The sequence below is a fragment of the Lepus europaeus genome, chromosome 18 (genome assembly GCF_033115175.1).
Source record: "Lepus europaeus isolate LE1 chromosome 18, mLepTim1.pri, whole genome shotgun sequence".
NCBI lineage: Eukaryota > Metazoa > Chordata > Mammalia > Lagomorpha > Leporidae > Lepus > Lepus europaeus.
This window is the reverse complement of record NC_084844.1, coordinates 48,376,819-48,390,742: the sequence shown is the minus strand read 5'-3', so window position 1 is coordinate 48,390,742 and position 13,924 is coordinate 48,376,819. Positions and strand designations below refer to the sequence as shown.

The 13,924-nt window shown below is 60.7% G+C and overlaps 1 protein-coding gene across 1 annotated transcript; it reads left to right on the top strand.

The window, feature by feature from the left end:
* Positions 1–464: 464 nt before the first annotated feature.
* P2RX5 (purinergic receptor P2X 5) lies at positions 465–13,252 on the top strand. Its single transcript, XM_062175034.1, has 13 exons — positions 465–656; positions 5,577–5,727; positions 6,203–6,274; positions 6,472–6,547; positions 6,643–6,739; positions 7,034–7,114; positions 7,313–7,451; positions 7,694–7,827; positions 8,268–8,361; positions 8,475–8,540; positions 10,097–10,179; positions 10,938–11,102; positions 12,221–13,252. Exons 1-13 carry the CDS (start codon positions 529–531, stop codon positions 12,288–12,290), a joined length of 1,356 nt encoding a protein of 451 aa, XP_062031018.1. The 5' UTR covers positions 465–528; the 3' UTR covers positions 12,291–13,252.
* Positions 13,253–13,924: the final 672 nt, after the last annotated feature.

Sequence of the window (13,924 nt, the reverse complement as noted above, 5' to 3'; positions counted from 1 at the left end):
GCCGATGAGCCGCGTTTACCTGGGAGTGTTCTCTGTCCCCACTTCCTGTGTGGTAGGTCTCGCGCCCCCTGGCCTCAGTTTCCCCATTCACTAGAAGAGAAACCCTTCGGTAAGAGAGGGGGCAGGGATTTCGCCTTAAAAGCTGCCCTGCCCTCTTCCGTTCCTTCCCTGCCCACTCCTGCCCTACGACCGTCCGGTGCGTGTCTGCGGCTCGCCTGACCTCCCAGGCTAGCGGCCGGGGCACACGCTGCCGCGGCGGCCTGGCAGGGCCGGGAGAGGAGGGGAGGAGGTGGCTGCAAGGTCGCCGCCCCCGCGCTGGCCGCAGCCAGTCCCAGCGGGGGCTGTGTCAGCCGCACCGGTAACCGGCCGGCCCCGGGCGCCCGCGCGCTCTGCGGCCCCGGCCCGTTGGAGCCGCGCAGCCGGGCTGCGGCAGCGAGCGGGGCGGCCGCCCCGGGGCAGGCGGGGCAGCGGCTGCCCATGCGGCACACGTGCGGCTGGGCGGTCCGCAGGCCCGGGTGAGGCGGCTCCATGGACTGCAAGGGGCTCTGCCTGTCCTTCTTCGACTACAAGACAGAAAAGTATGTGGTGGCCAAGAACAAGAAGGTGGGCCTGCTCTACAGGCTGCTGCAGTTCGGCATCCTGCTCTACCTGCTCCTGTGAGTACCCCCGGGGCGCGGGGCAGGCTCGGGAGTCCGCCCCTGTGCGCAGGGGTCCGCCTGGGGAGGTGGGGAGGGGCCCTCATTGGGCCCTGCGGAGTTCGCGTTGGGGAGCCATGGACTCCCACGTTGGCCCTGGAGGAGATGAGATGAAGCAGGGGCTTCCCGGTTCCTTAATTTAAGAGGTTTTCCATGGGCAGCCCCTTCCCCCAGGGCTGCAGGCTCCAATGATTGAGCCCTGGGCAGGGGGCTGGGCCGCAGCTGATTCTGTACCCTCCCTCCCCCCAGCCTCCCTGGGTTCTGGCTGGGCAGCTGCACCGAGGCGGGGCAGTTATTTATAATCCCTGAGTGTCAGAGCCATGCTCGGGCTGCGCCACTCATCAGCCTGGCATGTCCCCATCTCCCTTCCGGTCAGCTCACCCTGCCACCTTTGGCCGGCCTCTCTAGTCTCCGGCTGGGGGTCCTGCCAGAAGCCTCCACCTCTGCCCCCAGCTCAGCTGCCCGCCGCCCCATCCCAGCTGGAAGAAGTCGGTGCCAGCCCGATGGGGTTGCCCAGCCAGGCCCTGCTCAGTCCTGGGGGCAGGGATGGAAGAGATGGAGGGAGGCCGGCACCCTGGACAGCTGGGATGCAGCTTCTTTTACTCATTCAGTGAGCACTGTTGGGTGCCTCCTGTTTCCTCCTGGGATGCCAAGCACCCAGCGTCTCTTGAGCTTCGTCCTTCATACCCCTGGCTGTCTCCTGCCTCGGGCCCTATGTACGAGCTGAGTTGTTCCTTGAGTGTTCACCTGATGCTTCTGGCTGGGCCAGGCCGTGTGTTAGGACGCTCCGAGTTCCCGGATGTGGGGAGAGAGCAGCGGTTGTGATGGTCCCCACCCCCGTTGCAAGCTTTCTTTCCATCTCTGGGTTTTCCTGCTCTGGACATTTCACATTAAGGCAACTATGTGGCATGCGCCTCTGTTGTCTGGCTTCTTCCACTGAGTGTGTTTTCCAGACTCATTCAGGTTGTAAGGTGGATTAGCAAGTGCTCCATTCTTCATGGCCGCAACACTTCCCCCTGGGAGGACGTGCCGAGTCCGTCCTGTGTCCGTTCGCCAGCTGTTTCCAGTTGTTGGCTGTTTGGAATGACTGAGAACATTCACGTTCAAATTCTGGGCCATCTTCTGCTGCGTTTTCCCAGGCACATTAGCAGGGAGCTGGATTGGAAGCGTGGTTTTCTTTTCTTTTTTATTTCAAGCATTACTTATTTGAAAAGTGGAGAGACAGCGGGGGTGGTGGGAGGAGACAGAGATCTTCTGTTTGCTGGTTCACTCCCTAAGTGGCTGCCTCAGCCAGGAGCCCAGAATTCCATCCAGGTCTTTTCTGTGGCTGGCAGGAACTCAAGTCCTTGAGCCATGACTGCCGGCTTCCCAGGCGCATTAGCAGCCGAGCTGGTTTGGAAGCGGAGCAGCTGGGACTCCTGAGCTGTGGCTTAAAACCCGGTGCCCCGTGACACCCACCCCTGGGCTGTATTTTTTTTTTTTTTTCAGTTCCCTTGGGTATATCCTGAGTAGAATTGTTGGGTCGTTCGGTGACTCTGTCTTTGATGTTTTGGGGACCTGTTGTACCTGAAGCAAGTCACAGAGACACGGCCTCACAAGGAGAATCTGGAATGAGTCCTTTATTTTAGCCAGTGGTTGAGAAGTAGGGTCATGCCCGAAAGAACTTTTAACCCCGAAGCTCAAAGCAGTGGGGTTTAGAAAGGCAAAAACCACCAGGAGGGAAGGGGGGATATGTGGTTGCCAGGGCTAAGCTGGCCTGAAGCACACAGGAAACCAATATCAGTCACAATCTTGATGTTAGTCTAGGTGTTGGCCTACATCACACGCAGGACACAAATTGCAATCTTTTTTTTTTTTTTTTTAATTTTTGACAGGCAGAGTGGAAGAGTGGACAGTGAGAGAGAGAGAGACAGAGAGAAAGGTCTTCCTTTGCCGTTGGTTCACCCTCCAATGGCTGCCGCAGCCCTGCGCACCACGCTGATCCAAAGGCAAGAGCCAGGTGCTTCTCCTGGTCTCCCATGCGGGTGCAGGGCCCAAGCACTTGGGCCATCCTCCACTGCCTTCCTGGGCCATAGCAGAGAGCTGGCCTGGAAGAGGGGCAACTGGGACAGAATCTGACACCCTGACCGGGACTAGAACCCGGGGTGCCGGCACCGTAAGGCAGAGGATTAGCCTAGTGAGCCGCGGCGCCGGCCAACAAATCGCAATCTTAACAATAATCCAGGTACAGCCAATCTGTTTCAAGCTTGAGCGACCACACTAGGGGATTTCTGTATTCTGCCAAGCAGGATGTGTGTGTGGTTCTTAACTTTTAGATCCTGCTCTCATGGTAGGGGGTGCTTTTCCAAGATGGTGCCTCGGGGTCTCTAAGACGGAGTCCCTACTGTGATGTCAGGGTGTCGCTCGGGTCGGACTTTTCTACAGCAGCCGCACGCTGTTTGCATCCCCATGAGCGATGAGTGAGGCTTCCCACTTCTGCACATCCTCATCAAGATGTGTTTTTTTTTTTCCCCATTTTTTTGTTTTACAGCCATCCTCTAGTGAAGTGGTATCTGTTTTTTTTTTAAATGCAAGCTTCAGTATATATTTTTTTAATTTGTTTGACAGATAGAGTTATAGACAGTGAGAGGGAGAGAGACCGAGAGAAAGGTCTTCCTTCCGTTGGTTCACCCTCCAATGGCCGCTACGGCCAGCGCTGCACTGATCCAAAGCCAGGAGCCAGGTGCTTCCTCCTGGTCTCCCATGTGGGTGCAGGGGCCCAAGCACTTGGGCCATCCTCCACTGCCCTCCCGGGCCACAGCAGAGAGCTGGACTGGAAGAAGAGCAACCAGGACAGAATCCGGAGCCCATATGGGATGCCGGCACCACAGGTGGAGGATTAGCCAAGTGAGCCACGGCGCCAGCCCCAAGCTTCAGTATATTTTAATTTGCTACATTATAGGTTACACTGTAAGTTAGTAGGAAAAGAATGAGTGCCTACAACCAATTCCTCATCAAACAATTTGCAGATGAATTAACCATGTGTGTTTACTAGAAGAAAATCTAATGAAATATTTTTGGTAGTCTCGGGAACAGGCACTTAGGCTCGTGGTTAGGACGCCCTTGGTCCACATCAGGGGCCTGGGTTCGGTCCCCAGCTCTGGCTCCTGACTCCAGCTTCTTGCTAATGCAGACCCTGGGGAGCAGTGGTGGTGGCTGCAGTAACTGGGTCCCTGCACCCACGTGGAGACCTGTGTTAAATTCAGGCTCCTGGCCTCAGTCTGGCCCAGCCCCAGCTGTTGTAAATCTTTGAGGAGTGGACAAGTGGATGGGAGCTCTGTGCCTCCCTGGGCCTCTCTCTCTCTCTCTCTCTCAAAAACAGAAGTCTTTATATATGCTGGATACTGGATCCTTGCCAGAGAAGTGATTTGCAAGTATTTTCTCGTTTTATGAGTTTTCACTTTCTCAATCATGTTCTTTGATGCACAGAAGTTTTATAAATATTTTCACTTTATTTGAAAGGCAGAGAGGGGGACAGCGCTGTGGTATAGTAGGTTAAGCCGCTTCCTGTAGTGCTGGCGTCCCACAAATGCACTGGTTTGAGTCCTGGCTGCTCCACTTCCAGTTCAGCTCTCCGCTATGGCCTGGAAAAGCAGTGGAAGATGGCCCAAGTCCTTGGGCCCCTGCACCCATGTGGGAGATCCAGGGCTCTTGGCTCCTGGCTTTGGCCTGGCCCAACCCTGGCTGTTGCAGCCATTTGGGGAGTAAACCAACGGATGGAAGATCTCTCCCTCTTTCTCTAACTCTGACTTCAAATGAAAAAATAAATCTTAAAAAAAAAAAGAAAAGAAAAGAAAAATGAAGGTCAGAGAGACCGAGAAAGGTCTTCCATCTGCAGTTTTACTCCCCATATGCCCACAACAGCCAGGATTGGGCCAGGCCCAAGCTGGGAGCCAGGAGCTCAATCCAGGTCTCCCATGTGGTGACAGGGACCCAACTGCTTGAGCCATCACCTGCTGCCTCCCAGGGTGGGCTTTGGAGGTGGAGCCAGGACTGAAATCCAGCCACTTGATCGGGATACTGATGTCCCACACGGCATCTTAACCACCGCACCAAAAGCTTACTCAGCACAAGTTTTAAATGTTGTTGGCCGGCGCCGTGGCTCACTAGGCTAATCCTCTGTCTGTGGCACCGGCACCCCGGGTTCTAGTCCCGGTCGGGGTGCCGGATTCTGTCCTGGTTGCCCCTCTTCCAGGCCAGCTCTCTGCTGTGGCCCAGGAGTGCAGTGGAGGATGGCCCAAGTGCTTGGGCCCTGCACCCGCATGGGAGACCAGGAGAAGCACCTGGCTCCTGGCTTCGGATCAGCGCGGTGTGCCGGCTGCAGCGGCCATTGGAGGGTGAACCAATGGCAAAGGAAGACCTTTCTCTCTGTCTCTCTCTCTGTCCACTCTGCCTGCAAAAAAAAAAAAAAAAAAAAAAAAAGTTGATGAAGTCCAACCTGTCTTTTTTTTCTTCCCTTGTTTCTGTTTTTGGTACAAAGAGCAGATTCGCACTCTGGTTCTGTGTACCGCCCCTCTGTCTGTCTGAGGCCTCCTGAGAGTTAAGGTCAGGTGAGGCGCCAGCTCATTTCATACCCCCACCTCCCCAGCCCGCAGCTGCCTGAGGTCACACAGCCCGTGCGTGCCCAGGCCTGTCCAGCTGTGGCTTCAGCAGAGCCCCTGCCGCTCCCAGAACTGTGTCCTGGGCAGCAGTGGGAGCCTCGAGCTGGTGGGACAGGTGCAGCCCCAAGCTGGTCCCTGCCCTCACCAGGAGCCGCTGGGACTCCCACCCTGGGTGGACCAGGGGACACATTCCCGCAAAGGAGCCCTGCGGCTGATGCTCCGCATTGGCCCCTCCCCGCAGGTGGGTGTTCCTGGTCAAGAAGGGCTACCAGGACGTGGACACCTCGCTGCACAGTTCTGTGGTCACCAAAGTCAAGGGCGTGGCCTACACCAATACCTCGGAGCTCGGGGTGCGGCTCTGGGATGTTGCCGACTACGTCATTCCTCCCCAGGTCTGAGCCCGCTCCTGGTCCTGCTTGGGTTCCTTAGGCCCATCTATTGTCTGCCTTGGCCTGGGCTGGCCACCAGGTAGCAGAGACTCCTCCCTCCATCCGAGCCCCACTCCCCTGCACCGGGCCACACCCTGCCCTCCTAGACGGTGCCTTGTGTGATGGCTTCCATGCCAGTGCCTCCCAAAACCCTGCCCAGCCTGTCCACCGCTGGCCCTGCCAGGCCTGGGGCGACCCCATCAGTGCCCCTTCTCCCCCGTCTGGGCTTCAACCCCAGTGGCTGAGGACAGAAGAGGATTCACGGGGTAGACGGCAGGTGGGGTGTGGGGACTGGAAGGCGCCCTATCCCAAGACCCACTCAGGAACTGTGGGGTCAGCAGGCAGACGGGGAGGGGGTGCAGGTTTTGTGGCACCATCGTGCCCAACACCCAGGCAGCCCTGGGGAGGACGGTCCCTTACCCCCTGTCTGGTTCCCTAGGGAGAGAATGTCTTCTTCATCGTCACCAACCTGGTTGTGACCCCTCACCAGCAGCAGGGCGTCTGTGCTGAGGTTTGATCCACAGGGGGCGCTGGGGAGGGCGTGGGTGAGCCAGCAGCCTTGATTGACATGGGGGTTTGTGTCTGTGCTTGGCACCTGCATTGTCCAGGGAACAGCAGGTTCTCAAAGGGTGTGTGGCGTCTGGGGGGGGGGGTGGGCTCCCCGGGACAAGGTGGGCTCCCCCCAGCCAGTGCCCTCTCTCCTGGCAGAATGAGCACGTTCCCGACGGCCGGTGTTCTCAGGACAGCGACTGCCCCGCGGGAGTGCCCGTGAAGGCTGGAAATGGTGAGGGCACAGCATGGCCAGCCTGGAACGGGGCGCAGGGGCTCCCGGGGCTGGAAGGCTCCTGGCATCGTCCCTGTCCCCTCCCCCCGCTGTAGGAGTGAAGACTGGCCGCTGCCTGCAGGCAGGGAACTCCAGCAGGGGCACCTGTGAGATCTTCGCCTGGTGTCCGGTGGAGTCCAGGTCCAAGCCCAAGTGAGTGTTGGGGCCTCCCACCCTGAGGAGCTGCCCAGTCCCACCTGGTGGGTCCCAGGTGGAGTACAGAGCCGTGCCCACTCGATGGAGAAGTCAGGACATCCTGGGGAGCCCTAGGGGCCACCCCAATAAGAGCTAACTGGCCTTGCCCAGGGCTCCAGGGGGCTCCAGGGGACCCCAGGGACCTGGCCTCAGCCCTGCCTCCTGCCTGGGGAGGCTGGGGCGGGGTGGGGAGGGCAGGGGCAGGGGCAGGGGCAGCGCCTGCTGCTCAGGCTGCCCTGGGATGGTTTTCAGGAAGCCGCTCCTGGGGGACGCCGAAGACTTCACCGTTTATATAAAGAACTTCATTCGCTTCCCCAAATTCAACTTCTCCAAGTACGTGGGGCTTGGTGGCTGGGGCCCTGGCTCATGACTAAGGGCGGTGCAGGTGCCTGGGGTGAGTGTGTGAGCCATCTGGATGTGCGTGGACGAGGGTGTTAGCTGGGGAAGGGTGAGGCCTGGGGTTGGGGTGGGCCAGACCGGGCACAGCAAGTCCCACCCTGGCTTCCCTGGCCACGTGTGGCCGGCACGCAGGACGAATGTGCTGGACACGAAGGACAAAACGCTGCTGAAGTCCTGTCACTTTGGCCCCAAGAACCCCTACTGCCCCATCTTCCGCCTGGGGTCCGTGGTCCGCTGGGCTGGGAGCAGCTTCGAGGACATAGCCCTGGAGGTGGGTGCCATGTACTCGGGGAGCCCTCCCTGGGGGCCCTGAGTTCAGCGTTAGCTGTGCCACACAGCGGGGCTGTGCCAGTGTCCTAGCCACACGCAATCCATGGACAGAGGGAGGTGCTGTGGCGGGTGGTCCCGTGGGGCTGGCCCCCTGCCCCAGCTCGTCCCCCGTTGTGCGGCTCTGGGACTCCGTGCCCCTCCCAGGAGGCACCCTGCCCTGACCGGCGTCCCGCTCTCATCAAGGGTGGCGTGATAGGCATTCACATCGAATGGAACTGTGATCTCGACAAACCGGCCTCCGAATGCAACCCTCACTATTCTTTTAGCCGTCTGGATTACAGCTTTGAAAAGACCGTATCGACTGGGTACAACTTCAGGTAACTGTGGCCTCTGCCACCCTGGGTCCCTCGTGACGTCTCGTCTGGACACTGCCTTTCTTGGGGGCGGGCGTCAGAGGAGGGGCAGGGCGAGGCAGCTGAGGGAAGGTACGTTCCTGCACGGTGGCCGGGACAGCAGCCGTGGCTGTGCCTGGCTGGGAGGATGCTGCCCGATTTTGCCATGGAGTCCACGACGCTTGGCTCCTTTGGCGGGCCAATGCCTGCAGTGTTGTGGTGGCTCGCGATGGGCGCAGAGGGAACAGGGCAAGCCCTGGCGACATCTGGTGGAGGTGTCTTTGACGGTGGCTCAGTGAGAGGGTAGCAGGCCCACTCCCGGAGCTGCTGGGCGTCAGGGTCCTGGGAGCACCCCCCCCCCCAGGAAGTCCCCGCAGTGCCACGTCCTTGCTGCCACAGAGGCTGCCCGGCCCCGCCTCCCCCAGGTTTGCCAAATACTACCGAGACGCCGCCGGGGTGGAGTTCCGCATCCTGATGAAAGCCTACGGCATCCGCTTCGACGTGCTAGTGAACGGCAAGGTGTGTGCAGTGGGCATGCGCTCTGTGGCCGGGCCGGGGTCAGGGGAGGGACAGGTAAGGGGCTTGGCGGGGTCCCTGGGATCCCACCGTCCACCTTGCCCTGTGTCTTGCAGGCAGGGAAATTCAACATCATCCCCACCGTCATCAACCTGGCCTCTGGGGTGGCGCTCATGGGTGCCGTGAGTACTGCTCCCTCCCACCTTGCTTCCTACCTGGGCTTGTCCCAGTGCCAGCTGCCAGGTCCCCATGGGAGTGAGCTCCTGGGATTTCGTGCCTGGCCAGCTGCCCCCAGCGGCAGTGACAGCTCCATTCCTCTCTCAGAGCCAGAGAGCACCCGCCTGGAGCTCTGGATCTGGCAGGGGTGGGCGGGCCTTCTCTGGGGTCAGAGGTCGGCCCCTGAGCCTCTAGCTCCCTCTCCACTTGTGCTTAAAGAGGGCAGGACTACGCGCAATGGACTGGGATTCTCAGCCTGGGCACTGTTGACATCTGGGGCCAGGCCGTTCCCTGAGCGTGCGGGATGTGTAGGAGCCACCAGACACGACTTCTGGGGAAGTCAGCCCTGGCTGAGGCCCACTGGGCTACGTGGACGCAAGGCAGGGGAGATGGCCCTGTGACCCATGCTTAAAGGAGGGGCCACACAGGAGGGGCCAGAGTGGCTGGTGGGCAGAGAAAGGCTCCTTCTCCCCACTCTGCAAGTCCGGTCCCAAGGCCTCTGGCTGCCTCCTCCTTGGTTCCTCTGCCTGGGTGGTCCCGGCAGCCCCCTGGGAGGATTCCTGAGAGGCTGTTGATGGAGCCCCCAGCAGTTCCTCCCCAGGCTGCCGGCAGTAACCTGCTTAGGGATGGGTCTGCTGCAGCCATGGGTACAATGGGAACACGGGGCTCCTGGCGTTCACGCCTGTGAACCCAGGACCCAGGCAGGGAAGGGTGGTGGAGGCCTGTGGCTGAGGTGTTCTCGATGCCACATGGAATTGATAAATAGCATTTTCGGCATCTGGGGGAGGAAGGTGTGCAGCATCCGAGGTAAGAGGACCCAGTTCACCTGTTGGCCCCACCCACCACCCCATAGTCAATCAGGGCCCTTCCCCAACCCTGTGCTGTGGGTGGAGTCTCCCCCTGGTGGAGGATAGAGGCACTGCACAACCCGTCCGGGTCCTTGACCACAGGCTACTGTGGTGCCTCGCCCTTATGTCAAGAACCAGGACCACTGCCTCAGAGAGCTTCTGAGCCGCTTTCTGGGCTGGTCCCCGTCGGCCCCTCCAGGAACAGGGCTGGCTGTTCTCGCACAGGCCCTGGGGCATGGTCTCCCCTGCAGAATGCCCTTCCCAGCCTTTTGTTGCCTTATACTCCCTGCCCTGACGTCCATCCCCAGGCCCGGTGGAGTCCTGCCTTCTCGCTGCCCCCCAACCCCCCCGCTCCTGTTGTGATCGTCACCCTGCAGCAGAGGGAGATGCCCCGAAGGTCTCCACTGACCACACCCTCCCGCACCCTGTGCGGTCTCTGGAAGGGATGGCCGGATGGGGGCAGGGTCGTGGGGGGGCGGGGCAGGCCAGTGCTCAGCCTGGGGAGCAGGTGGAGACCCTGTGGTCCCCCTGTGGCTCTGCCGTGGGCCAGCCCTGCTGCCTTTGGCAAGGGGGCCCCTTTCCCAGCCCTACCTGCTCACCTGGGGGAAGCTGGCTCGCAGCTGCAGTAGGATCAGACAGCGTGAAGTGTGTCAGGGACCCTCATCCATTTGTAGGCGGCGTTCATCTGTGACATGGTACTCATCTACATCATCAAAAAGAGCGAGTTCTACCGTGACAAGAAGTTTGAGAAAGTGAGGTCAGTGCCCAGGGGACAGCGGGGCACCCGGCAGTGGGGGCGCTGCAGGGTCTGGGGAGGCAGTGTGGTCCCAGGCCACGCTCAGCAGCCAGGGCACGGAGAGCCCAGCACGGGCCGGGCCAGGCCTGGCTCTACGCCCTGCCTCAGCTCTCCCTCGGGACAGGAGAGAGGCGGGTCACGTGGAACACTTTCAGCACGCGGGGATCAAGCCAGTCTTGGACTTGGTCCGTGGGCTGGGTCCAGGGAGACTGGCGTGGGAAGCAAAGGGGAAACCAGGACTTCACCCCCCTACCCCCGCCCCACTGCTGAGGCCTCTCCAGGTCTCTTGGGCCATGTGTGTGTTCATGTATGTGTGTGTATGTGTGTATGTATGTGTCCATGTGTGCGTGTGTCTATGTGTATGCGTGTGTCCATGTGTGCACGCACGTGACAGTCTGTGCTGTGTAGGTCTCTGTGTGCATGTGTGTGTGTGTGTATGTGAGTGTGGCTGTGTGTGTTCAGTGCAGCAGCAGGTGGTAGATGGGAGGCCTGTGGGAGTCTGGCCATGCCCTTGGGAATGTCTCTGGGGGAGCTGGATCAGAGTGAACTGGGGCAGCCCCTCCACAAGCCGGGCCGCAGGCGGATCAGTGAACCCCACTCTTGGCTGTGAGTGCTGTCCTGAGCCGGGCCTTGCAGAGCTGCCAGTGGTGCGAGGGTGGTGGCCTGGGCTGCAGGGGGCGCACTTTGGCTGGCCCAGTTAATGGCTGCGACCTGCACAGGGGACGAGAGCAGTCAGCCTTGGGGACTGAAGACCAGACGGCCGGGTTGGAGGAGCTGCCCAAGACGGGGCTGGAGGAAGCTCCCCAGGCACCGCTGGGAAGCAGCTGTGACAGCGGCTTTAAGGGGAACGGCTGTGTGTGCCAGCAGCTGCTGGAGCCCACCAGGTGAGGTCCTGCTGGGGTTCCCGCTGAGGCACCTGCTCCGGGGCGTCCAGGATCCTGGAGAGCCTCTCTGAGGGGAGGGCGTGCTGGTGGGGCTTATCCTGGCCCCCATGAGTGCTCCAAGCCCCCAGGCCAACTGTGCGTCCCAGGAACACAAATAAGCAAGTTCCTAGGGTGGGCACCGCCATTCCCTGTTTGACTCCTGGGAGCCCGAGGTACGGAAGTTAGGTGATTTGCATACGGCTACTACATACGATGCGGGTGCAGGGCCCTGGTGTCTCTGAAGTCCAGTTCCTCGGCCCGGTCAAGGCCTTCCTTGTCCCCAGTCTCCATCAGAGGCCCCCCCGCCCCGCCCCTTTTCTGCAAGCAGATCTGGGGTGGCCCCAGCCTCAGCAGGTTGGCTGCCGTCCCTGGCACGCTGCTCAGCCTGGCCCTTCCTGCAGCTGTGACCCCGGCGCCGAGCCAGAAGCCTGCGTTCAGGCTGCTCTGCTTCAGCCGGGCTGCTGGGTTCCGGGTCTTGTTTGCCTGTAGTAACCTCCTTCCCAGTGGGGCTGGACACTAGGGGCCGCTCCCACTACGCCAAGGCCCGGGGCTGTGTAGCCACGTGCAGGGAGTTCACGGGCCTGGGCCGGCCTTGCTACTGGCCCCCAGCTTCCCTTCCAGCCTCGAGCTGGGAGCTGGGCCTGGGCAGGGGAAGGGTGAGAAACAGACTGGGGTGGAAAGTGGGCTACAGCAACAGGACATGGAGGCAGGGAGCCCGAGGGACCCGGATAGGGTGGGCCCTGAGCCCAGCCGCCCTCCAAGAGCTCCTCGAGCTGGCGGCCACTTCCCGGGCGCCCACCTGAACTCCTTACTGCGAGGGAGAGGATGGCACCTGCGTGTTTTGGCCCAGCCGCAGCTGATGCATGGGAGGCTCTGCTGTCTGCACAGGTGCCCCCGCTCAGGGCTGGGCCGCTCCACAGGCCTCAGGCTGTCTCTGCGTGTGTGTGGGCTGCAGCCCAGCGGGACCCACAGCTCGCCCCCGCTCCGAATGCTCTGCCTGCCTGCAGGGTTACCAGTGGGAGGCTGACCCCGGCCACAGGGTACCTGATGGGGTCGTCTGCTCCCTGCGTGTCCCCCAGCTCCAGGCCTGGCTCCCCGGAGAGTGTGAACGTGGAGCTGCCACAGAATCCGGAGGCAAAGCAGACATAGCCGCGGCCGTTGGCTGGGAGAGGACTCGGTGAAGATGAAGACTTTGGGGCCGGAACCCTCACAGCTGTGAACTGGGGAGAGGACATCTTGGTGCCTCCGGGGAACTGGGCTGGCCGGCACAGCCACGTCTCCTGCACCACAAGTGTTCTGGAGGCCCCTCGCGGCCACGGTGACCGAGAGCTGGGAAGGGGCGGCCCTGGAGCAGACGCCCAGGGAATGGGGCCGCCTGGGGCCCTGTGTGCCACTGCATAGGCTTCCTCTGTCCTGGGACCCCGGCTGGACATTCAGTGGTGTGCACCTGCAGTGCGCCCTTGTTGACGAATGATGTGCGCTGGACCCTATCCAAGGGACGCTTACATGAACCACTGGCCTGGTCCCCAGGGAGGACAGCCCCTGGGGCTCCCGCCAGAGCCAGCAGGCATCCAGCCACTCGCTGGTGGCTCAGAGAAAGGGGCATTTGGCTCCGCCCTCGGGGATACAAAGTGAAGGAGGCCCAGGAGGCGAGGCAAGCAGGAGGGCCAGGACGTGCCTCTCTCTCGGGTAAGATGGGGAAGGGGAGGCTCTGGGCTGCCCCCCAGGGCTTGGTGCAAAGTGCGGATAAGTTCAAGGTGGCGCGCACTCAACAGGTGTGACCGGTTGATGGGGTGGGGGATGGAGGCCCCACCTTCCCCTGCCCACTGTCAGCCCTGAAGCCTGGTAGAGGTGCAGCTCCCTGGGCCCCACCCTCGTGCGAAATCAGTGCGGTGCTTCCACAAGTGCATCTTAGTGTCCGGGAAGCCTGGTTCTGCGGGGTGCACAGGGCAGCCTTGGTGGTGGGGCCGGTTCTGGGTCAGACTGACACACCTGCTGCCTTGAGACCAATAGCATCCCTCCCTGCTCCCACCCGGAAGTGGCTTTATGCTGAATTTATTGAAATTAAAATATTTCAACCAGGTGGTTTTACTTACAATGATTCAAAATTTATTTTAAAATTTTTCTTTATTTTCATTTTAATTGAAAGAGAGCATGCGTGAGAGAGCAAGCTTCCATCTGCTGGTTTACTCCCCTGTCTGGGGCTAGGCCAGGCTGAAGGCAGGAACCCCAAATTCAACCCATGTCTTCCACGTGGGTAGCGGGGCCCCGCGTACTTGAGCCATCACCTGCTGTCTCTTAGGGTATGCATTAGCAGGGACCTGGAGTTGGGAGCGGAGCTGGGACTGGAACCCAGGCGCTGCCATGTGGGATGCAGGCATCCCTAGTGGTGTCTTAACGCTGTGCCAAACACCCCGCCCCTGGTGATTCCACGTTGAAGAGGTAGAAAAGCGCAGGCGATGAGGCGTCCCCACCTGCTCTGCAGGGCTCCCCTGCGTGGCTGAGGCTCTCCTTGGTTACCTGTGGGAAATGAACGTTTCCGGATGGTTCCTGATGGCTGCACCTGTCTGAAGCAGACACTGGGTAAGCTTCAGTATCGGGTGTGGAGAGCCGGCTGGCCGGCTTCTCCCTTTGCCACGGTGTCTGAGGCGTCCCCGTGCAATCCCGAGTGAGGAAGCTGGAGCTTGTGTCTTGCTGCAGGTCTGGACGGGCTGACGGGCCAGGCAGAGGGCAGGGACTGCCCAGGTGCTGGGTCTGAGCCGCTTCTTGGCTAGCGGGAACGT

Excerpts from the sequence above, each read along its gene's own strand:
- P2RX5 (XM_062175034.1), top strand. The coding sequence starts at position 529 with ATGGACTGCAAGGGGCTCTGCCTGTCCTTCTTCGACTACAAGACAGAA. Across the intron at positions 657-5,576 it reads ATCCTGCTCTACCTGCTCCT|GTGGGTGTTCCTGGTCAAGA; the intron begins GTGAGTACCCCC and ends CCCTCCCCGCAG. Across the intron at positions 11,103-12,220 it reads CAGCTGCTGGAGCCCACCAG|CTCCAGGCCTGGCTCCCCGG; the intron begins GTGAGGTCCTGC and ends CGTGTCCCCCAG.